General features: G+C 48.4%; 1 protein-coding gene across 1 annotated transcript in view; it reads left to right on the top strand.

The window, feature by feature from the left end:
• The first annotated feature begins 23,475 nt into the window (after positions 1-23,475).
• The window catches only part of LRRC38 (leucine rich repeat containing 38), a 31,942-nt gene continuing 31,488 nt past the window's right edge, over positions 23,476-23,929 (top strand). The window contains exon 1 of the mRNA XM_002925588.4: positions 23,476-23,582. Coding sequence (XP_002925634.1) covers positions 23,476-23,582 — 107 coding nt within the window. The remainder of the gene's footprint in view (positions 23,583-23,929) is intronic.

Here is a 23,929-nt window from a genome sequence, read left to right as displayed (position 1 = left end):
TTTTCTTTTTTCAATATGCATTGTCATTCTGTACGGAGGGCTCTCTCTCTGCGTTCTACATTTCAGGATATTGAAAGTCGCCACAACTTCAAGGCAAGTGTCACTCATCAACAGCTTCCGAATAACTAATCAGGAGTGGGAGATGGAGAATCACAACGCAGAACAGTCATTTTCTACTCTTACAGGGTTTGTGATTAGGCTGAGAAAAGGGCCTTGATTCACCCTCTGTGCTCATCACCCTGTGTGCAAGCTCATGCCTTGCATTAGCTGGTGAAGGGTAGACCAGATGCCCAGAGGGACTTCTGCCTGTTGGGCCTGGAAACAGGATGGGAAGTGAGTAGTTAGGTGTCACTTCCTATGAGGCATCCCCCCTCACCTCTTGCCATCCTTTCAGGTGGTGACATGTACTGTCTCCTGAGGTCATTTTCTCCTTAAAAAATCAGACAGCTGGCCTCCTGATAGACACTGGAGAGTTTCCAAATTCAGCATCCCCAATCTGATTTGAATGGCTCTGCCTAAGTTCTTCCCCCTTAAACCCAGCGATGATTAAGAGGGTTTCCATGATGAGCCAGCCATGAGGAGATTAGAGTTTAGTGACTGCTGAGAACCAAGGACTCACGTCTGTGGTTCAGAATTGTGCCATCCTCTCCTCCCAGGTACCTGGTCCAGTGCTGGTGCAGGGCTCTGCATGCACACAGGAGGTGCTCAATAAATGCTGACTGACTGACATGTTTTCTTTATTTTTATCGAATAATAATTGACATACAATATTGTATTAGTTTCAGGTGTCCAATACAGTGACTGCGATTTATATACATTATGAAATGGTCGCCACCATAAGTCTAGTTACTGTCTGTCACCATACAAAGTTGTTACAGTACTATTGACTATATTCCCTATGTTGCACATTATATCCCTGTGTCTTATTTATTTTATAACTGGAAGGTTGTACCTCTTAATCCCCTTCACCTATTTCATGCACCCGCCTACCCTTCCCGTCTGGTATCCATCAGTTTGTTTTCTGTATCTATGAGTCTCTTTCTGTTTGTTTGTTTTGTTTTTTAGGTTCCACATATAAATGAGGGGCACCTGGGTGGCTCAGTCATTAAGCATCTGCCTTCGGCTCAGGACGTGATCCCGGTGTTCTGGGATTGAGCCCCACATCAGGCTCCTCCGCTATGAGCCTGCTTCTTCCTCTCCCACTCCCCCTGCTTGTGTTCCCTCTCTCGCTGGCTGTCTCTCTCTCTGTCAAATAAATAAATAAAATCTAAAAAAAAAGAAAAATTCCACATATAAGTGAAATCATATAGTATTTGTTTTTCTCTATCTGGCTTATTTCACTCAGCATAATGCCCTCTAGGTCCATCCACACTGTTGCAAATGGCAAGATTTCATTCTTTTTTTTCGATTAATATTCTGTTTTGTGTGTGTGTGTGTGACTTCTTCTTTATCCATTCATCTATTGATGGACATTTAAGTTACTTCTGTATCTTGGCTATTGTAAATAATGCTACAATGAACATGGGGTGTGTATGTCTTTTTGAAGATTTTATTTATTTGTTGATTTATTTTAGAGGGGGTGGGCAGAGGGAGAAGGAGAGAGAGAATCTCAAGCTGAGTCTGCGCTGAGTGTGGAGCCCAGTGTAGGGCTCTATCTCGCAACCCTGAGATCATGACCTGAGCTGAAATCAAGAGTCAGATGCTTAACCAACTGAACCACTCAGGTGCCCCTATATGTCTTTTTGAATTAGTGTTTTCATTTTCTTTGGATAAATACCTAGAAGTGGAATTGCTAGAGAATATGGTAGTTTTATTTTAAATTTTTCAAATCACTGGGTACTGTTTTCCATAGTGGTAGCTCCAATGTATATTTTCATCAGCAGTGCACAAGGGTTCCCTTTTCTCCACCTCCTCACCAACACTTGTTTCCTGACTGGGGATAGTCAGTCTCACAGGTGTGACGTGGTATCTCATGGTGGTCTTAATTTGCATTTCCCTGATGGGGAGTGATGCTGAACATATTTTCATGTGCCTGTTGGCCATCTGCATGTCTTCTGAGGAAAAATGTCTATTCAGGTCCTCTGCCCATTTCTTAATAGGATTGTTTTTTATTTTTATTTTTTGGTATTGAGTTGTATAAGATCTTTATATATTTTGGATGTAAACCCCTTACTAGATATATCATTGATGACTGTCTTCTCCCATTCATTATGTGCCTTTCATTCTGTTGCTGGTTTCCTTCATAGTGCAAAAGCTTTCTATTTTGATGTAGTCCCAATTGTTTATTTGTGTGTTTGTAGTTCTTGCCTAAGAAGGCAGATCCAAGAAAATACTGCAGTATTTTCTTTTAAATACATCAGTCTAACAGCTTACTGCCTATGTTTTCCCCAAAAGTTTTATAGTTTCAGGTTTTACATTTAAGTTTTTGATCCATTTGAGTTTATTTTTGTATATGAAAATGTAAAAGGTCCAGTTCATTCTTTTGCATGTAGCTGTCCAAGTTTTCCCAACACCATTTATTAAAGAGACTGTCTTTACCCCATTCTATATTCTTGCTGGCATAGTTTTTTTACACCATAATTAGCTCATTTGGCTTAATCTATTCCTCTCCTTGAGTGATTTTAGGCTTACCTGTTCTCACTCACTATTCCATTCCACCGCCTCATGACTTCTGAGGTCATGCTCTATCTCATTCATCAGCAAACTGAAATGTACCTCATTTGTAAAGTGCTAAAGGAAGAGCAAGTCTCTTGGCCACAGGAGGAGCCACAAATCACTGTCTCTTCCAAGCTCTGATAAGCTTATCTACTTCAAAGAAGGGCTGGGGAAAATGCATGAGCCTGCAACAAGGTTGGGGAGAAAAGAAAGTACCATTGACATGAGAACAAAGCTTTGTTTTGGGGCACGACCCTCCCAACACCTCCATGTGCTCACCATCCCAGAGGCTCTGTGACTCAAATTGTCCATGAGTTTTTACAGAGCTCAATCTTCAGCCTCCCTCCCCTCTCCAGAATTCAGGGTTGGGGCTGAAAGTTCTTGGTCTTTCTGGTGATCAGTCCCATCCTGAGGCTCTCTAGGAGCCCCACCCTGAGTCACTGCATTGGCATAAACTCAGGTGTGATTTAAAGGGATTAATTATGAGTAACCAAATACATCCTATCACTCAGGAAATGCTAAAGGCTTAGGAACCTGTGCCGGGAACCAGCGACAAAGACCAAATATATATATATATATATATATTTAATTATACCATAGTATCCAGAGGTGATCCTTCAGGTTACACAGGGGATGGGTTTTCTAATTCCCAGTGGAAATCCCCAGGACCAGTGGGAATCCCCAAGACCTCTTTGGATCAAAGGCACTGACCACAGCTGATCTGCAATGGAAGCAGTAATGAATTTCTCATTCTCATGGAGGTGGTATCTTTGTTTGTGGGTTTGTTTTTTTTTCAAATAGCATGAGACAGAAAACCCAGCTTAAACTTCAAATTGCCCCCCCCAAACCCAGGATTTTATTGGCTTGTGTAACTGAGAAGTCCAGAGAGACCACACATCTTTTCACAGGCCCTCCACTCTGCTTCTTATCCATTTGTTCACAGATCCACACTGGTTCAGGGCCCTGCATGCACATAGGAGGTGCTTAATAAATGCTTACCATGGCCACAAAATGGCCCCAGGAACTGCAAGCACTGCACCCACCATCATAGCATCTCAGTGGAGAGAGAAGATGTTTTTCTTTCTCAAAAGCCCCATCAAAACAGCTGCTCGCATTTTCTTGCAGCCAACTGGGTCATGTGTTCAGATCTGACCCAATCACCTGCAGTCGGGATGGAGTTTGTTAAAGAAAAAGCCATGGCACTTGTTAAAATGGTAGGCAGACGTTATTCAGGACTATAGAAATAAGGATAAGGACAGGGGCGCCTGGGTGGCACAGCGGTTAAGCGTCTGCCTTCGGCTCAGGGCGTGATCCTGGCGTTCTGGGATCGAGCCCCACGTCAGGCTCCTCTGCTATGAGCCTGCTTCTTCCTCTCCCTCTCCCCCTGCTTGTGTTCCCTCTCTTGCTGACAGTCTCTATCTCTTTCGAATAAATAAAAAATAAAAAAAATTTAAAAAAAAAAAAAAAAAAAAAAAAAAAAAAAAANAAAAAAAAAAAAAAAAAAAAAAAAAAAGGATAAGGACAGCTCCAATGGGGTTTTGCAGTAAGGGAGAGAAATGGGGTTCGACTCCCAATACAGCAAGAAAAAGTGGGGATTTATGGCCAAGGAGCAGTGGGGGGTGTAGGTGGGGGGGTCAGTGGATGGAAAATGGCTAAGAGGAAACATCAGGGTTAAGGGGTAATTCTAGCTAAACTGACTGGGCAGGATTCTTACTGAAGACAGGCCAGGGTGGTCTGGGGGATGGTGGGGGTGAGGAATTTGGGCAGATACCAAGGGTAGGGATTCTGGCTAAACTGATGAAGCAGGATTCTTGCTCAAGTTGGACCCTTGAGGACATGCCTAAGGACGGGGCCCAGTGGAAGAAGAGCTCAGAGGAAGCTGAATAGAGCTTGGTCAAGGAGAGAATGTTCATCAGGTCAGTATTCAAAACATAGTGTTGAGAATGGGGAGGGGCTGAATCCACCAACAGGAAAACTGCTGGGGGGGGGGGGGANGGGGGGGGGGGGGAAGAGAAGGGGTGGAGGTGTGACAATCAAAACATGTCCACCAGGGGGAATGGAGCTGATCACCCTAACCTGCAGAAGCATGTTGCTCAGCCCCTGAACTGCTGGGGGGTTTGGGGGAGGTTACTGTGGGTGTGTTTCACTTGTTTACCCAGCATGGCCCCTAATTAGAGAGAAGCTACTCCAGGAAGGGACCTTAGACGTCATCTACCCCAAGAGGCTCATTCTAGAGATGCGACCAAAGACAAGAGAGCTTAGTGACCTGCTCAAAATGACAAAGAAGGAGGAAGGCACACTGATCCCAGAACCGGATCTGCTGGTAGATGGTGACCACCCGCAGAACACGGGGGCCAGCTCCTGCCCAATCCCAAGGGTCAATCTTTAAATGTTCAATGTTCAGGAATGTTGCAAGTTGCTTGGCAACACAACCATTATTATTATTATTATTATTATTATTATTATTATTATTATTATTAAGTAGGCTCCACACCCAACATGGGACTCGAACTCACAACCCTGAGATGAAGAGTCACACACTCTACCAGGTGCCCCAACACAGGTGCCCCACATGACCATTATTAAAAATGAAATTATATAAACTTAAAATTAAGTAAATTATATTAAAAATGAAGGTCATCACAAAGGTTCATAACAATGCTATTCAGAATAGCCAAAAGGTGGAAACACCCCAAACGTCCACCAGTGGATGAAAGAATAAGTGGAATGTGGTCTATCTGACAGTGGAATATTAGTCAACTAAAAAGGAATGAACTACTGATCCATGCTGCACTTTGAATGAACTTTGAAAACATCATCCCAAGTGAGAGAAGTCAGAAGTATCCAGAATCAGCAAATCCAGAGAGACAGAAAGCAGACTAGTGGAGTGGGTGGGAAATGGCTTTTTACTGGGTGTGCAGTTTCCATCTGGGGCCATGAGAAAGTTCTGGAACTGAATAGTAGTGTTGGTTGTACAACACTGTGAATGTACTTAATGCTATTGGCATGTAAACATTAAAATGGTTAAAGTGGTTTTAAAAAAAAGAAAGAAAGGGCAGTGCCTGGGTAGCTCTGTCGGTTGGGCGTCCGACGCTTGATTTCAGCTCAGGTCCTGATCTCAGGGTGGTGAGAAGGAGCCCCACGTCGGGCTCCACACTTAGTGCAGAGTCGGCTTGAGATTCTTTCCCTCTGCCCCTTCCTCCCCTCCCCAGCTCACACACCCTCTCTCTCCCCTCAAAATAATAATAAGCAAAAACAAGTAAAAAAGAAAGAAGGAAAGAAAGAAAGAAAAGGTAATAAATACTTAAAACTCCTCATTTCCTGATTGTTTCACTACTTCTTACAATTACCTGTGCTCTCGGCGTTATTTGCATCTACTGTGTCTACACGGCAGAAATTCTGTTACGTGTTGTGCTCCTGCACATTTCTTCCCAATTCCATGCGCAGTGATGACACTTTGGTAGCTTGAAATCAGCCATGATGCGAATATTTCCACCACAGAAATTGGAAAACACTACAAATCAGGACTTAATTTGTGCTTTTTAAATTGTATACACTTAAAAGTGATGGGAAAAACAGGGGTGCCTGGGTGGCTCAGTCAGTTAAGTGTCCAACTCTTGGTTTCAGCTCGGGTCATAATCTCAGGGTCCTGGGATCTAAGTCCCGCAGTGGGCTCTGTGTTCCCCGGGGAGTCTGCTTGAAATTCTCTCTCTCCCTCTGCCCCTTCCCCCACCTGCATTCTCTCTCTCTCTCTCTGAAATAAATAAATAAGTCTTTTAGAAAAATGATAGAAAAGGCATTAATAATGCTAATAAAATAGTTAACAATGCATTACTTAGTTATAGTAATTACAAATTTATTCTATTTCATATTTATTATGAAATATGTAATGGGGTGCCTGTGGGACTCAGTCAGTTAAGCATCTGACTCTTGATTTCTGCTCAGGTCATGATCTCAGGGTCATGAGACTGAGCCCCATATTGGGGTCTGTGCTAGGTGTGGCGCTTGCTTGAGATTCTCTCCCTCTCCCTCTGCCCCTCCCTGCCCCCATCAATCAATCAATAAACCGAAAAACTGAAAAGTCCAATAGCTGTGACTATTCCATTGAGACTAACACAAAGTACTGAGGAAATATTCTAGTATTTGAAAACTGATTCAGAAAAGTTGCTCCCATCATTAAATGAAATTTCAACACTTGTGCATTGGTTTACTTTTATTTTGCTCGCTAATGCAAATAAAGAGATCAATCGATAGTCACTATGTTGGAAGTCCAGTCCATCATCAGAAATATAAGCAACTTCTTTGCTGAGTCAGACCAAGCAGGAATTTTGCCAACATGGTTGAACTGCAACCAGAGGTTTGCTGTACATCAATAGTTCTATGAAAATCAGTGAAGACATTCTGTAAGAATCGGTTGGCTGTATGGAGTTTACCATAAAGTATTGTGGGATTTGTTATTTGTAAACTGTGTGCTATACATCCTTTATGTCGGCAAAAGTTTTACTCATTTTTGTGCCTAAATAGTCCCGTGTTTTTTCTGGAGAGCCAAATGATTACCATTTAGCAGCACATCCCTGGCTCTAACATGTTGCTATGCGTGAAGGGGCCCAAGTTAAGTGGGTAAATTGCTTCAAAGACTCCTCCAAAGCGTGACCATCCCGCTAGAGGAGCCACAAATTATCATCAAGACTCAGAAACAGAATTTTGGCAGCATTGAAGGTAAGGGGGACGGGCACTTCACGGAGAAAGTAGGATAAACGAGCAAGAGACTTCTTGCTCAGAACTGGTGTGATTTATTTCCATCTGCCGGGGGAAACGAATTCATTTTCCCTGCTCAGAGACCAGGCTGCAGCAGAGGCTTCCGATCTTCTTGTCCCTCAGAGTCCAGTCAGGGAAACAGGATGTTGGATGTGTGAAGGAATAAGCAAAATGACACTTGTTTAGAATATCCTGCAGAAAATTCAGAATAAAACCTCTTGGCACGTGGCATAACCCATGAGTTCCTTGCAGGCTGGCCAAGAAACACACATTATCTTCTGGGTAGGTCATCTGATAGGATTTCCACAAAAACACCGGTTTAGAGTGCACTCTCCCCAAACCCCAGAGAACTTGGGACTCATCTGATTTATCATGACATCCGAGAAAGGGAACGTTCTCCATGGAAAACAGGCACATCTAACCTTTCTGCTCTTTCACACTCGAGTGAAAGATGGGTGTGTCATGGGCTTCAGAGGCATGGGAGAAAAAGGACCTCACATTTGCCAAGTGTTGCAGAGTTTACCAGGAGCTTCATGGATAGCATCCCATCGGATCCTTGCAGCAAACTTGAGAAGACAGTGTTCCTGAAATACCGTGCTTGAGGTGAGCAAGCCAGGGCTCAGCGGGAGAGACCACTGGCTAGCCTCATACAACTTCAGGAAAAGTCAGATTTGAACTCTGCTGGAAAACAAGCAAGAGCCAACTGATAGAAGGAGGAAGGAGCTAGCACCAGGGATTTGCTAACTATTACTGATGCCCAGACAGGAAGAGGGCTGCTTTGGGGAATGGTGGTTTGAACTGACATCTGCATGGCTTAGAGAAGAAAGTAAGGAAATGCAGTGTGTGCTTGTCAAGCTTGCTGGGAACAGACAGACAAAGGAGGAGGCATGAACAGGGAGGTGGTGGGGTTTGTGGAGGCTGGAAAAATACCTTCCTGCACCCCGGCCTGAGTTCCGAATCAACTGAGAATAAGAGAACCGTCGGTAGACAGAGGAATGGAACGTTCTCTTTGTTACTAAGAAAGCTGACTTAGGAAAAGATGGCTTACATGTGAGTGCAGGTGGACATCCTATGATGGAAACAGGCAGAGGAACGTGCCCCTTTCTGACCAGTGTTGAATCCGTGTCTGACCCATCACTTACAACACACACTCCAGTGAACCGGAGTCCCTTCCCACCTCCACGGCCCTGTGAGCTGAAGAACAATTCTGTCTTTGCCCGCTCACCTTCTCCCTCTTCTTCACCTTTTTGCAAGCGGGCTGTCTCTTCTCAGCTCTTGAAATACCAAATGGGGACAAGGAGTGGAGAAAAGTAGGAAGCAGGACAGGGAAGGACAGAAGAGGTAAATGGGCTGAGGCCTCCGACAGCATTCAGGGTGAGGGATTTGGAGCATGGGGTTTTCTGGAAGAGCTGTGCAGATTTGAGAGAATTGGCCAGAAGAGAACCAGAGACAGATTTTTCAAGAGTTGCCCTGGCTTGTTACTTGCAGCCCCTTTAACGGTATTTGACAAGGGCCATCAGGGGTTGAAGGTGTATTTTAATTGCTGTGGGTCACAGAATATGGCACCTCTCTGCATTTGACACCACAGAGACTCTTGGCGCGTACTCCTGTCTTATAACTGGGGCGCCCTACATAGTAAAACAATGGGCCTTTCCTGAACACCTAAAATGTGCCAGGGGCCGATGATCACAGAGAGTCAGGGTCTCTCTCCCTACAGGTTTCGTGTGGGAGACAGACAGGCAAGCAAATACTTGTAACTCAGCGAAGCTTGAGTTGCATTCACAGACCAAGTGAGGGAAAGGTTTGCTGTGTCCTGGAGTGCAGTGGGGGCGCGGGGGTCTCAGGATGGGGTGACACAGAGCAGGGAGAGGAGAAGGTACCTGCTGGATGAAGGTCCAGAAGGCGGGTGACCAGCGCCTTTAGGAGCAGGAGAGAGGGGCTGCTGGAGATTAGGGGGAAAGACTCGGGCTGAGGTCACATCTGGACCCTAAAAGCCTTGGGAAGTGTCTGGACTTACTCGAAGGACAAAGGTAAGTTTTCCACTCTGATTTCAATGTCTTTTTCTGGATTATTAAATTCCACTTAGAGATAAGCTCCGTGAACATTTTCTTCTTTTTCTCAGGGTGCATATCTGTAAAGTGAAGTTGGGACCGCACTGCGCAGAGGCTTTGTAACCAGCCCATTGTCATGTAATATTTTCCTTGTCCCTGAATCATCTTTCGGAACAAGATGTCTAAGCACCACGCAGCAGTTATGGGGACATTGTGCAATTTACGTAACCAGTCTTCTGTTGCCGGATACTTGCTATGGTCTGAGTGTCTGTGTCTCCCCCCAGCAGATTCATCTGTTGGAATCCTAACCCCCAAGGGGATGGTGGCTAAGAGGAGGGGCCTCTGGGAGGGAATTGAGTCATGAGAGTGGAGTCACGAACCAGCAGGGTCAGTGCCTTTATCAAAGAGACACCTCGGAGTTCCCTCGTCCCCTCCACCATGGGAAGACACAGCAAGAAGACGGCTGTTTATGAACTGGGAAGCAGGCCTCACCAGACACGGACTGACCGCTGACTTCCAGCCTCCCAAACTGGGAGAAATAAACCTGTGTTGTCTGTAAGACATAAGCATTTTGTTATAGCAGTTTGAATGGGCTAAGACATTTTTCTGGTTGTGTCTTAGTCTTTTCTTACTTTTTTTTTTTTTGCCATTATAAATAACGTGATGAAAATCTTTGTGCACATGTCTGGTCATCAGAAGGCTTTGGGCAAAGATCAGATCTCTCTTTGGAAGACCATGGGGTTGGAATGCTGAGCGAGATTTAGGGGGTGGCAAAGACCAGAGACGGGAAACCGGCTAGAAGAAACGTCTTACCACTGCCCAGGACGATGAGGCTCACTCCCCCAGACCATGGCTGCGGTCAGCTGAGGAAGGGGATAAGCACACAAGCAACACAGCGAGAGAGCGCCAGGCCTCCGTGTCAGTGGAAGTGTGAGCAGCGGAAGCAGCCAGGGACACAATAATGATAATGGAGAAGAATGATTATAATATTAGAACTCACACTTATCAAGCTCATATTATTTTTTCTCATCCCCACACAACCCTTGGAGGGAGGTACTATGGCTCCCATTTTACGGAGGAGGAGAATGAAGCCCAGACCGTTTAAATAACTTGAGTTAAGTTCTTGTAACTAGCAGGTGACGGAGCTGGGACTCGAATGGGGGCAGATGCCTGCCCTGTCTCCAAGCTTAGTTGGGCACTCACAGTCCCTGCCTGCCCTCCCAGCCTGGACCACGGCATGGGGGCTGGTGGTCCTGCTTGCACGAGAGGGGAGGCATGGGGCAGAGCAGGCCTGTGGCCATTTTCTCTCCGAACGGAACACAAAGTCTCTGGGGCCCCAAACAGCCCCGTGGGAGAAAATACCACCAACTGGCTGTTGACAAGTAACCTCAGTGTCTCCTTGAATGTTTCCCTCCCTTTGTCATCCCTACCTCCTGCGAGGGAGGGGATCAGCCATAGACAGAGGTGAAGGAGGCAGTCATCGGAAGTGCAGTGACCTCGAGGGACACCCAGAAGCCCCCAAATCCGCCCACCAGCCTCATGCCGCCCAGTCTCCAACGCCCACTGGCTTAAATCCTCCACTGTGTCCGCGAGGGTGCTGCTTCCCAAACTCATGCCTTTCCTCACCACTGTCAGGATTCGCCATCCCCTCCTCTGCACTCGACCATTTGCTTTACATAAACGTGTGCTTTTAAGGTGCTTACGGACTTCTGCTTTGTAGTAAGCAGGAAGAGCTGTGAAGTGCCTGGCCACTAAATGTGGACATCCTGCAGACCCACAGGTCAGTTCTGCAGGGCGCTGCGTGGTGCTGGGAGACACCGTTTGGTCAGCGTCTCCAAAAGGACCTTATTCATTGCCAAGGCATTTCCTGCTAAGGGAAGCTTATTTTTTTTTAAAAGATTTTATTTATTTATTTGACAGAGAGAGAGAGAGCCAGTGAGAGAGAGAACAGAAGCAGGGGGAGTGGGAGAGGAAGAAGCAGGCTCATAGCAGAGGAGCCTGATGTGGGGCTCGATCCCGGAATGCTGGGATCCCGCCCTGAGCTGAAGGCAGACGCTTAAGGACTGAGCCACCCAGGCGCCCCCTAAGGGAAGCTTATAATCCAATTTTACCCAGCAGCAGGATTCAAAAATGAGTGGGTCCTCCCAAAAAGCAGGGACTGGTATATTTAATCGGTTGGGATGGAGGGTGGCCATGGAGAGAACGTTGGAGGAAGGGAGCCATGGAATATGGAAGGGGTGTCGGGCACTCTCAGAGCTTCTATGGTTGCCAGCAGACCTAGGAAACCGGGCACCTCTGAAGTTTCTGGAGACACGTGAAGACAGACGGCTGGGGGGAATGGTGGCTGTTGCTAAGTGTAGCCGAAAAATGGAAAGTCAAAATCTGGCACCTCCTGAGGACTTAATCCTTACAACAGTCACATGAAGGAGGGATGTTGGCCCATTTCATGGATGAGAAAACTAAGGCTCACAGTCTCAGCTAGTTTGCAGCTAGTAAATGGCCCCAGGGTACAAACTCACCTCTCCCCAGCTCCAGCAGTCTCCTGGGAAGAAGTGGAGACCATGGATGGTCCACATGACAGGGTCTCAGCGTCTCTAGGCCGCCTGGAGCTGCCCACCAGCCCAAAGCCCATTTGAGGTTAAGGCCAAGTCCCTAGAACCATACCCCTGTCTCCCCACAGCCCTCTTGGCAGCATCATGTCCCCCAGCACTAACTCCTGCCCATTTTGTTCAAGGCTCCCATTTGAAGATGAGGTCCAAGAAATGAGGACAAGAAAAGGCAGGGCAGTGGGCTTTGGGGTTCCAAAGGCGGGTCAGTGACTTGGGCCCGTGGGTCAGTGGTGGGCCCGTCCTCCACTCCACCCCTGTCCCTCACATCTGCCCCTTAAGAGATTTCCAGCCTCTCATCCCCCACTGCCCCGACCTTAGTTCCGAACCCCATCATCACCCTTGTTTTAAATAATGTTATTCAAATATAATTCACATACCACAAAATTCATTCATTCTAAGGGTACAATTCAATGATTTCTAATGAATTTATAGAGTTGTGCAACATTTCCAACACAAAAAGTGTCCTCCTCCCAGTTTGTTAGTTCCCACTGCCACTGTTTTCCATGGGCAGATGTGTTTTCTCTTTCTATAGACTTGCTTTTTCTGGACATATCATGTAATCCCACAGTACATGGTCTTTCGTGTCTGGCTTCTTTCACTGAGCACAATGTTTCTGACGTCTGTTCAGGATTTGCTATGGATCAGTTCATTCTTTTTTCATTGCTAAATAGTATTCTTGTTCATTGCTGATTAGTTGTATGGACATGCCAACTTTGTTGATCGGGCATCAGTTGGTGGACATTGGGTTGTTTTCAGTTTGGGGCACTTAGGAATAATGCTCCTGGGACCATTAGCCTAGATGGTTTGGGGTGGACCTACATTGTCTTGGGTAGATTCTGAGGAGTGCTGGTGACATCATCTCCCCCTTGAATTGCTCTGCAATTCTTCTAGAACTCTCTCTTCTGACTCCAGTCTTGCCTCCCTCCAATTCAAGCCCTACACTATCCCCATAGTCATCTCTCTGAAAGGCACACTCAGTTCTGTCTTTTGTCGGCATAAAACCTTGCAAGAGCTTAGAACAAAGTCCAGACTCCTGACCTTGAAATATTGCAGTGGCCTCCCTGGTGGAGCCCACCAGGCCCTCTCGAGTCACCCTCTCACAATGGGGATCAGGCCAGCCCAGGGATGTCATCGTATCCCCAGCATTCAAGTCCATTTAGAAGGCGCTGTCAGTATTATTGGATGAATGCATGGGGACTAATAGCCCCGTGATCAGAGCTTTTCAAATACTTATTCAACACCCAGGCATTGGGCCACGGGGACAGCTGCTAAAAGTCAAATACTTGCATGGACTAGGAATCAGGAGGCCTGGATTACTTTCCTCCAGCGTTGACTTAAGAAGTTTAGTGAGACCTTCTCAAGCATTGATGGCCACATTCTGAGAGATTTTGTAAGATCTCTGTGCCTTCACATACACAGTTCCCTTTGGAACATCTTTTTCTTACCTGGAACAGATGCCCCACCTGCTTGAAGAACTCCGACTCACCCTTCAAAAACTTGGTCAGCCATCATGTCTTCGGTGATGCCTGGCCTGATGCCGCCCATCCGCAAAGAGTTATCATTCCTTTCCTTCTCTGTGCCACTGTATTTTGTACATACTTGGATCATGGCATGTTTCACAAATTATTTGCTTACATGTCTGTATACCACACCAAGCCACCTGTCATGGCATCTGGGAAGAGACTAGATCCCATTTGCCTTCTTTTCCCAGTTCCTTGGCTCACTGGAGCTGGAGACAGTTTATTTTTTAAATGAACTGAACACTCTCAAGCTTCAAGTTCCCCCATTGTCAAAGGGGAACGACTATACTTGCTCTAGACACCGTAAGGAATTTTTGTTTTTTAAAAGATTTTATTTATTTATTTGACAGAGAGAGCCAGCCAGCGAGAGAGGGAACACAGGCAGGGGGAGTGGGAGAGGAAGACGCGGGCTCCTAGCGGAGGAGCCTGATGTGGGGCTCGATCCCAGAATGCCGGGATCACGCCCTGAGCCGAAGGCAGATGCTTAACAACTGCGCCACCCAGGCGCCCCTGTAAGGAATTTTTGAAATGAGAATAACCTGGCTAAGAAATAAAAATACCTCAGAAAAAAGGCACAAGAGAGTGACTAAAGGTCAAGTCCAGTAACCTGTGGCTTGGCCAGAGCCTCTGGCTACTCAGCGGGACATGACTTGGCCTTATTTGGCTCAGAAAGTGCTTGAGGGCTCTCCTAAGCCTGCAGCACCATGGCTGTGAACATGGGTGTGGTTGGGGGTCAGTTTAGCACGGTGATTAAGAGCTCATGACTGTTGACAATGTGTCCCCATCACCTTCCAGCCCCTTCCCCTGTTCCGTCTTTCTTCATTTGCCCTTATCACTGGGTGACACCATCCAGTAGAGTTATTTGCCTCGTGAATGTCGTGCTGTGGCAAAGGCTGCTGGTTGCCCACCCAGATCCATCGTCCCGTCCTCCTTGGCCACCGGACAGACCCCGTTCCCCAGTCCCTCTTATCTTATCTTCTATGTTAGACTATAATTATTAATTATTATCATTATATAAATGTCATGTTTTCTCCACCCTTTCAGGTCTTCAGTAATACTGAAAACGATTTCTTTTCTTTTTTTTTTTAAGATTTTATTTATTTGAGAGAGGGAGATAGTGAGAGAGAAAGCACGAGTGGGGGGAGAGGGAGAAGCAGACTTCCAGCCGAGCTGGGAGCCTGACATGGGGCTTGATCCCAGGACCCTGGGACCATAACCCAAGCCAAAGGCAGACGCCCAATCGACTGAGCCGCCCAGGCGCACCCTGAAAATGATTTCATGTTAAATTAAGACATTTCAGGGAAAAAAATAGCCAGGGCAGTTAGGACAGCAGATGTACCTACTTCTGCCATTGGCTGGCATGAATGAAGCAGATTCACCCATTAATGGTTTGCTTCATAAGCTCAGTGTGATGGCTTTGGGAAATACATGCAGATTTATGCAAATCACATACAAATTCACATAAAAATAGCCTCCTGTGCGCCTCCGCATTTACTAGAAAGAATTCTGGAGGCTTTATACTATTTGTCTCAGAAGGACACACCTGGAAGGAGGGACGAGCGTGCAAGCACATGGAGGGGGCACGCGGGTCACGCGCAGGGTTATGTGCCCTACGGTGGGGGGAGGGCAGGGAGGCTAGTGAGGACAGCTTAAATACTGCTGTGCAATCAGAGATGCGTGGCTGGTCCAAAATAAACTTTGAAATACCAGGCTCTGAGGGCCTGCATCCAATCAGTGCCTCCACTCAGCAACCACGGACTCATCTCCCATTATCACAGAACCACACTCGAGGACACGGGAGGCGCAAAAGGAGCACAGGAAGCCTTTCCTGGTTTGAAAGAGATCACCAGCTGTGAAAAGAGGGGCCATCTGAGTCTTGATTTCTGTAAATCGGACACAATGACCCATGGCCTGTGCACCTGACAATTGCTTTAAGGGCCAACTGAGATCATGGGTATAAGGGGCTTTGCAGTCTTATAAGTGGTTAATGAGAGTGCTTGGGATCACCATGCTTATTCTCGTGAGGGACGGTGTGAGCAAGGAGCAGAAGCTACAGGGCCACCGAGCATGCTGCGGGATTTGTGGGCTTGAACAAAGAATTTGGTAGCATGATTAAAGAGACCCGTACCTCTCAAGCTTTCCAAAGCAGTTCAAACTTCAAATACTTTGTCCAATTATCAGTCCATATGGCAGAATCATCCATTCATTCATGTGTCCACTCGTTCACTCATTTGGAAAAGACACTGAGCTGGGTTTGGTGTCCAAGGCAGGGCCCTACCCTATGTTGGGTTCCAAGATTTAAAGATGGAACAGACACGATCTTTGCTCGCAATGACCTTTTTCTGCTGTCCTTGCTCACAAGGACCTCTTTTCTTCTCACACCAGAGCTCACTAACCATCCAGCAGGGGAGACAAGCATGTCATCAATAAATGTCACATTGCACGCAAGGAACAATAATAGAAGCCTGGAGAGAAAGAGACGCAGAGGAGGAAATATTTGGCAGCACCTGGGAAGGTCAAGGCCACTTGGAAAAATGCATGGTGTCTTCAAGGGTGAGCAGGAGTCTGCCAGGTGGGCCGGCAGAGGGAATGCTGTGCGCCAGGGTACAGAAGCATGAAGCCACACGGCCATGTGCTCCAAGATCTGATTTGGAAAACATGGCCAACAGTGTCAAGACGTACCCTTCCCCGCTCACGCCAGCGCAGGCATCCCTGACTCCTCCAAATGCCTGTGACATTTATGAAACCATGAGATTTGCTTGGCGGTTACCATACACAGTGAGTGCTTGAACTGTTTGCTGTCTGCTGCTGCTGTGTCCTGTCTCTTCAAGGAGTCTGTGAGTCATTGAGAATGGACGTTGTCTACTCCATCTTTGTCTCTCTAGGACCCAGGTCGGTGCCTTTCCTGTGAATATTAGGCAGGCAACAGACGTTTGTTGCAGGAAGCGTCCAAATGGATGACAGTGTCAGAACACTGCTACTTTTGAGATGGTGTGCCGCGTGCTGGTTTCTACACTGTCTCATTTAATCTTCCCAATAACCCTACGAGGTGGCTGCTATGAGTCCCCATTATAGACGAAGAAACTGAGGTTTACTGAGATTACTTTACTTGCAGAAGAGACACAGCCTAAAAATGATGAACAAGGATTTGAATGCAGACTGACTGGCCCAGGGGCCAATGCTTTTAGCTCTGACTCTACCCAACTTTACTGTCCCTATTTGGTGTGCTTAATAAAACAGTATGACTTGGAGTTTTATAGATCGACATGTGAGTCATGAGCTCTAACCAAATTGTGGTTATTTCTTCTCATGGCTCTTTCCTAAGCCATGGGTTCCTTAAGCATAGAGATGTGCCTGCTCCATCTTTGTATCCCCATACCCAGCATGGCACCTGTTGTTTCAGGATGGAGAATAAGGGGACCAGGGAATTGTCCAGGACAATTCTGCAAGGACTCCCTGGAGGAGGCCAAGTTTCTCTGAGTCAAACTTGGAAGCTGGTGAGAGCCAAGGCAGAAAGAGGGCATTGTGAAGGCTTCAAGGTAGATGGGATAAATCCATTTGTGGGGTGCTGCATGCTTTTGAGGGAGTGAAGAGGAACTAGTAATGTGTTTGGAGGAGTCCCAAACTCCCAGGCTACTTTAGGGGTGTCGCTGGAGCACTTTGTGCTCCACACACAGATGTCTTTCCCTCCACGAGACCATAGCTGAGGCCAGCTTTGGCCCTTGCTCCCCCAGAAGGCCCTTGTTCCCCCAGAAGAGCTGGGTGGACATCTTCAGGTGAGGCACCACTGGAAGCTATTGATAAACTGGTAGGCTAGTTGAGAAGCGTCACTTGCTGGCTGCAATTAACTTAATTTAACATTTATTGAGTGCCTCCTATGTTCTGGGGCTGATTCTAGGAACTGGCCCTCATAGTAGTTCCATTTAGTGGCAGAAGTTAGAGTCAATAAGTAGACTAACAAGCAAGCTAGGTAATGTCAAGGGGTAATAAACGCTTGGAAGAGAATAAAACAAAATGGTAGCATAGAGAGTAACTGGGGAGAGAGGGAGGTCAGTGAAGGCCAGTCTAAGTAAGTGATAGTTGGGCTGAGTAAACCTGATGACTGGGATGCCTAGGTGGCTCAATCGGTTAAGCGTCCGACTTGATTTTGGCTCAGGTCATGATCTTAGGGTCATGGGATTGAGCCCTGAGTCTGGCTCCATGCTAGGCATGGAGCCTGCTTGAGATTCTCTCTCTCCCTCTCCCTGCCCCTGCCTAACCCCTGCTCAGGTGCATGCACGTGAGGCTCTCTCTTTCTCTCTCTCTCTTTCTCTAAAAAATATATATATAAAAAGAACACCTGACGACCACATTGCACCAACCATGCTAAGAACTGGGGGAGTGTTTCAGCNCTCTCTCTTTCTCTCTCTCTCTTTCTCTAAAAAAAAATATATATATATAAAAAGAACACCTGACGACCACATTGCACCAACCATGCTAAGAACTGGGGGAGTGTTTCAGCCAGAGTGCACAGAACGTGCAAAGTCCAGGGGTGGAAATGAACATGATGAATTAGAGGTACAAAGGACCAGAGAGGCTGGAGGGTGGTGAGCCAAGGGGTGAGTGGTCCCAAATGGGGTGGGAGAGGCACGTGGGGCCAGACGGCACGGGGTCTGGTCGGGTTGTATTCCAAGTGCTTCCGTGTACTAGCTAGCTATTNACTGGGGGAGTGTTTCAGCCAGAGCGCACAGAATGTGCAAAGTCCAGGGGTGGAAATGAACATGATGAATTAGAGGTACAAAGGACCAGAGAGGCTGGAGGGTGGTGAGCCAAGGGGTGAGTGGTCCCAAATGGGGTGGGAGAGGCACGTGGGGCCAGACGGCACGGGGTCTGGTCGGGTTGTATTCCAAGTGCTTCCGTGTACTAGCTAGCTATTGCTGTGTAACAAATTACCTCAACATGGAGCGGTTTAAAACAGAACACATTTTTTATCTCACAGTCTCTATGGGTCAGGAGTCTGGGCATGCCTTCACTGTGTCCTTTACTTCAGGGCTTTCACAGGCTGCCTTCAAGCTGTTGGTTGGGCTCGTGGGGTGGCTTGAAGATCACGTGGTTGTTGGTAAGATTCAGTTCCTCCCAGGCTAATGATCGGCGTCAGTCCTCACGTCCTCACCCTGCGGGCCACTTGCATGCAGCAGCTGGCTTCATCAGAGCACCCAAGCCAAAAAGGGAGCAGAGAGAGTCTGGTAGCAAGACAGAGGCATCGTCTCTTGCAACAGAATCTTAGAAATGGCATCTATCACCTTGGCCATATTCTATTCATTAGATGTAAGTCACAGGCCTTGCCCCAAGTCAAAAAAATACTGGGGGGGGGGCAATACCAGGAAGGGGGTGTCATTTTAAAAGTCTGTTTACCACATACAGAAAGCCACTGGAGATGTNCAATACCAGGAGGGGGTGTCATTTTAAAAGTCTGTTTACCACATACAGAAAGCCACTGGAGATGTCTAAACAGGGAGATGAGATGATCTGAGGTGTATCTTCAAAGGATCCCTTCAGCTTTCTTGAGTACTGGGAGTGTGGGTGGGCGTTGGGCAAGAGCAAAAGCAGGAAGGCCGGTGGGGACGTCTGTACAAGATGATGCTGGTTTGGACTAAGGAGGTAACAGTGGACAGGCAGAGAAGGACAGCCAAGGATGCCTTGCCAATGGATGGAAGGGGATGGGGACAAGTGAAGAGGACCTGGGGATGACTCCTCTGAGTTAGCTGTGACATCATGGCATGAGGGTGCCTTTGACTCAGGGGACATGTGCTCTGCATTTTTCTTCTCCTGGGAAAGACGGGGTGGCACTATCCCCATCGTCCTCTGGCTCTTCCCAAGGTCACACGGTTGCTGGATGGCTAGCCTGCATTAGGAGCGCCGGCCGAGAGCAGAGAACAGATGACTCCTTACGCTGGGCTGAGGGACTGACCCCACGTCCTCGGTCTTCTTAGTCTGCCCACGCTCAGATCAAGCAAGCCAGTGAACTGGGGGTGTGGTTGGGGAACCACTCACCTATAACCGTGCTCACAAAATCAGCCCGAGCTGGAGAGAGTGAAGTCGTGCGCCCGTGCGTGCATGCGTGTGTGTGCGCGCCTACGTGTCCGTCCGTCTCTCAGCTGGAGTGGGGAATATGGTTCAGGGAAGGGAGACTTCTGAAAACTGACTCCAGAATTTTAGGGCATTCCAAACAAATAAATTACAGATAAACAAGCACTTAAATACTTTACCTGAAGAATACCACCTCCCTGGGTGAAAGACAGAGAAGTAGGTAATTATGTGGCTGCCATTTGCTGTGATAGTCTCGCTGCTAAGCACTTGATAGATACCTCATTTAATCCTCATAACCCAGTGCACTAGGATTATTCCATTTCACAGATGGGAAAACTGAGGCTTCAAGAAGTTAAGCAACCTACCCAAGGTGACAGAGCCCATGAACAGGAAAGCCAGGATTTGATCCAGGTCTGTCTGACTCCAAACCCACATTCCTAACCACCGCCACCTCACTGCCTCTCATTTAGGCTGGTTGAAGATTTGAATTCTGGTTCCAAGGATGAAACTAGGGGCAGGAGCTTTTCTTCTAAGTGGGTCCAGGCTTGCCAGACAGAGCTCTTGTCACCCCTAGGCCTAGTGGTTAGGAGAGATGGAGCTGGGTTTGGCTCTCACCAGTGTGGGCAGCAGATAATGACCGCTGGTGGTGGTGGTGGTCGTGAGAGAGGGCCATAGGTGAGAACACAGAGGNGCAGATAATGACCGCTGGTGGTGGTGGTGGTCGTGAGAAAGGGCCGTAGGTGAGAACACAGAGGAGCTTGGAGTTGGCCCGGTAATTGGGGGGACACAGTCACAGCAGTGTCCATGGAGCAGAGAGCTGGTTCCACAGAGTCAGGCTGTCCCAGGCAAAGGGCCAGAATGTGTCTCCTTTCCTGGGGCCCTTGGGGTGTCCTCCTGCCTCCTGCCCAGGTCAGCCAGGGGCTCATCAGAGGCAATACACACCAGTAACCCCAATGACATCGCCAAACGCCAGCCACGCTCATCACTCAAACTGAACACCTGCTCCTCAATGCAGACTTCTGCACATACCATACCGGCATCATCTTGTTTACGATGTAGGACCTAGGATTTGGGCTAATTTGGAGGTCGGTCTGCTAACCAAAGGGAGAAAAACCTCATGACTAAGGATTGCTTCTGTGTTTAGGGAGCAGGTCCCACATAGGGGATTTCCTGGGGGCCACTGTCCACATAGCTTCCCAAGACCCAACTTCTCAGGGAGACAGACAGGCCACTGATGAAACAAGACAGGAAGGGCTACAGAGCTGTAGCCTGGGAGCACAGGAGGCGAGCAGAGCTCTGCTTGGCGAGTTGGGGAAGTCATGACACTGGGTTTTGAAAACATCAGAATACCTTGGGTATTTGCCACACCAGGTTCTGAGCCTCCTGAATGGGAATCACAAAGAAGGTGATGACAAACAGTCTCTGAAGGTCTGTCCCTGTCACCTGCAACATTTTCCCATCCTGCTGTAAGAGGCCCCCTTCCTGGGGGGGGTGTAGGGGGGAGCAGGGTGAATGGAGCAGCTGGGGAGTCAGGATGCCTGAGTTCTATTTCCAGCAGCTATCACTGACTCATGGTGTGACCTTGCTGAGGTCAGAGCTATGTTTTCCTTGCCTGGGGAAAATCAGAGGTGGCGAAGTTTTCATTTTCCCAAGGGATAGGAGTCCTGGAACATCGGGGGCCCCTCCCTGCTCCCCATGAACCCCAACCGAGTCTTCTCCTGCTGATATTAATGAAAAATGCTGAGATTTAGATTCAAGGGACTTTGGGGGACACTGAGAGCAAGAAACAAGGAGTTCCTGCCGTAGCAAGACTTACGGCCACTTTTATATGCAGTATTTCTCTAAATACTCTTAAGATCATGTTCCCTACCAGTATTTCTCCACGTGGGCCTTACATAGTCTGTGGAAGAGGAGAGAGCCGGTATTTTCTCCCAAGTTGCAAGATGAGAAAAATCCAGGCCAGGAATGGTATTTCTCCACATTTTCATTAGCAGGAATCCCTTTCATTATTTTACCACCAAGCACCCCCGTTTTGATAGCCCTTGCCAAATACTCCGCATTTATTACGTAGAAATGCATCTCTGTTTTCATTAATCAAAGTCATCCGTGAGTGCCAGCTTCTGCTCAGCACAGAAGAACTAGGGCTACCATTAAGTCCATCACATTTACTCTGGGTGGCCTTCTCGCAGGTAAAGGTTGGGTTTTCACCAGATTTTGTTAAATTCTGAAAAGAGTTCATCACCAAGGGGCCCAAGGACCCCAGGCTAAGAAGTGCTTTCCCAGAGAGATCAGGTGGCCTGTGAAAGTTTCTGTGACTAGCGGTGGGGCCAGGATCAGGTCCAGCAGCCTGACTCCCAGGCCAGGGCCACAGCCAACCAGATTCCTTGGCAGGAAGGGCTGGTGCACACTGAGACACACAAGCGCACGGGAACACGCGTGTGAGATGGGAGCCTAACCAAACACAGATGTCCTGAAGCAATGATGCTGAGGGCGCAAACCAGTGATAAACGGGCTCTCCTGCATACTGGAGTGAGCAGCCGGAACCCAGCCTGAGACTGGAAAGGTGGAGGATGTCACAGATGGGTTCAGGGCGTTCCTGGAGAGTTGCAATAGGGGGACCTGTTTATTCTGCCACCTGCTTGTGCTTTGACGCTGCAGTAATACATCATTTATGCAGCCTGGGGTACTCTCACTCACTCTAGGAGGATTTAGATTATTCCCGCTCCCCCCTTCCCGCCCCTGCATGTGCCTCTTCAAGGGAATGATGCCAGAGCGGGGGCTGAACCCCTGCACCTGGGGATGATAAAGGCAAGTGGGGGAGCCTGGGAAAGTAGGGACACAGACAGAGGATTCCGGAGGTCTGGCATGGTGGCTTGGAGCATAAGCAGGGAAAGAGCTGCAGGACCCCAAGAGCTGTTGCCTGGAACTCTGTACCCACCTCCCCTCCACCCACACCACTCTTCTGCAAACACTTGTCATTCGTTGAGCTGTTGACTCTGTCCCAGAGGCTCAGGTTTTTGATCCATCGGAAGGCATCAAGACTGCATGTACCTTCGGAAAAAGGCTGGGGCTTAGCTCTTATGGCTTTAGAATCTAAGCCTCCACCAGTCTGTATAGGGGCCAGGGACCGGGACAGGGTCTCTGGAGGCCTGTTGCCCAACAGCTGTTCCCTGGGTTATTTTGGTTCACTGGGGGCTTATCGATTCCAGGGTATTTGGACCAAAATAGCCCAGCAGCAGGACAATCTCATGGTGGCTCTGTGGGGACCTCTCAACCATTTCTGAAAGAAGCTGGGTGGGAGGGGGAGTTTGGTTGGGGGGAAGTTTCCCCCAGGAGGGAAATCTCCTGCCAGTATCATGTTTATTACCCTTTCACATTCTACAGATGGGACACACGGAGTCCAGAGAGGTGGAGGCACTGGAACTGAGGCCACACCACTGGGGAGCCAGGCCTCTGCCCCAGGCGACAGTGCCTCTCCCTTGGGCCTGCGGTAGACCAGCAGCCAAGTCTAATCGTGCCAGGGGGGATTCCGGTTCCTGACACGCTTCGGGCCAGCATGGAAAGTGCTGACTGGCCTTGGCTTCCTTCAGGCCACAGCAGCTGGCCCAGGCAGCTGTCCGCCTCACTTGACCCCCGCGTGCCTCCCTGAGATGGGTCAAGTGCGGGTGGGCGGAGTGAGGAGGGGAAAAAAAACGAGTCACTCAGAAGCCCCGCCCAACCCTAGGTCAGTAGCTCCTAGAGTGGCCCCCTAGAGCCCGCCGGGATTGCCTTGGGCGCAGAGCCAGAGGGACCCAGGTCGCGTTCCCTTTGGCAATGGGGCTGGCGCACGCAGAGCGCGCTTTGGCACCAGGCTGGCGCCGGGCTGCGGGGCACCTGCCCCCAACACGCCCTCTGGAAATCGCCGGGGTGGGGGGCGCTCGGTAGCCGAACTTAGTCGTCGAGCGTTCCTGGCCAAGTCCGCGCGACAGGTCTTATTACCCGGTCTCAGAAAAAAGCTGCCCGGTTGGGGCCGCTTTGGCGACGGCCACTCGGCCACCTCTATCGCTCCCCGCCTCTCCCTGGGATTTTCCAGCGGGTTAATTTCCTGTCCGGGTAAGTCCTTCGCGAGTCCTCGCCCCTCCCTCTCCGAATCACCCCTCTCGGTCCNTGCCGCCCAGGACTCCCCGAGTCCTTCCGCATCGCGCTCGGTTCGTCCCCGCGCGCCCAGGCGCACGCCCTCCCCGCCGCGGCCGCCGGGACCCCGCGCGCCGCCCCGCGCCAGGGCTCG

Source organism: Ailuropoda melanoleuca, chromosome 11 (assembly GCF_002007445.2).
Source record: "Ailuropoda melanoleuca isolate Jingjing chromosome 11, ASM200744v2, whole genome shotgun sequence".
Taxonomy (NCBI): Eukaryota; Metazoa; Chordata; class Mammalia; order Carnivora; family Ursidae; genus Ailuropoda; species Ailuropoda melanoleuca.
This window is presented reverse-complemented; position numbering and strand designations above follow the sequence as displayed.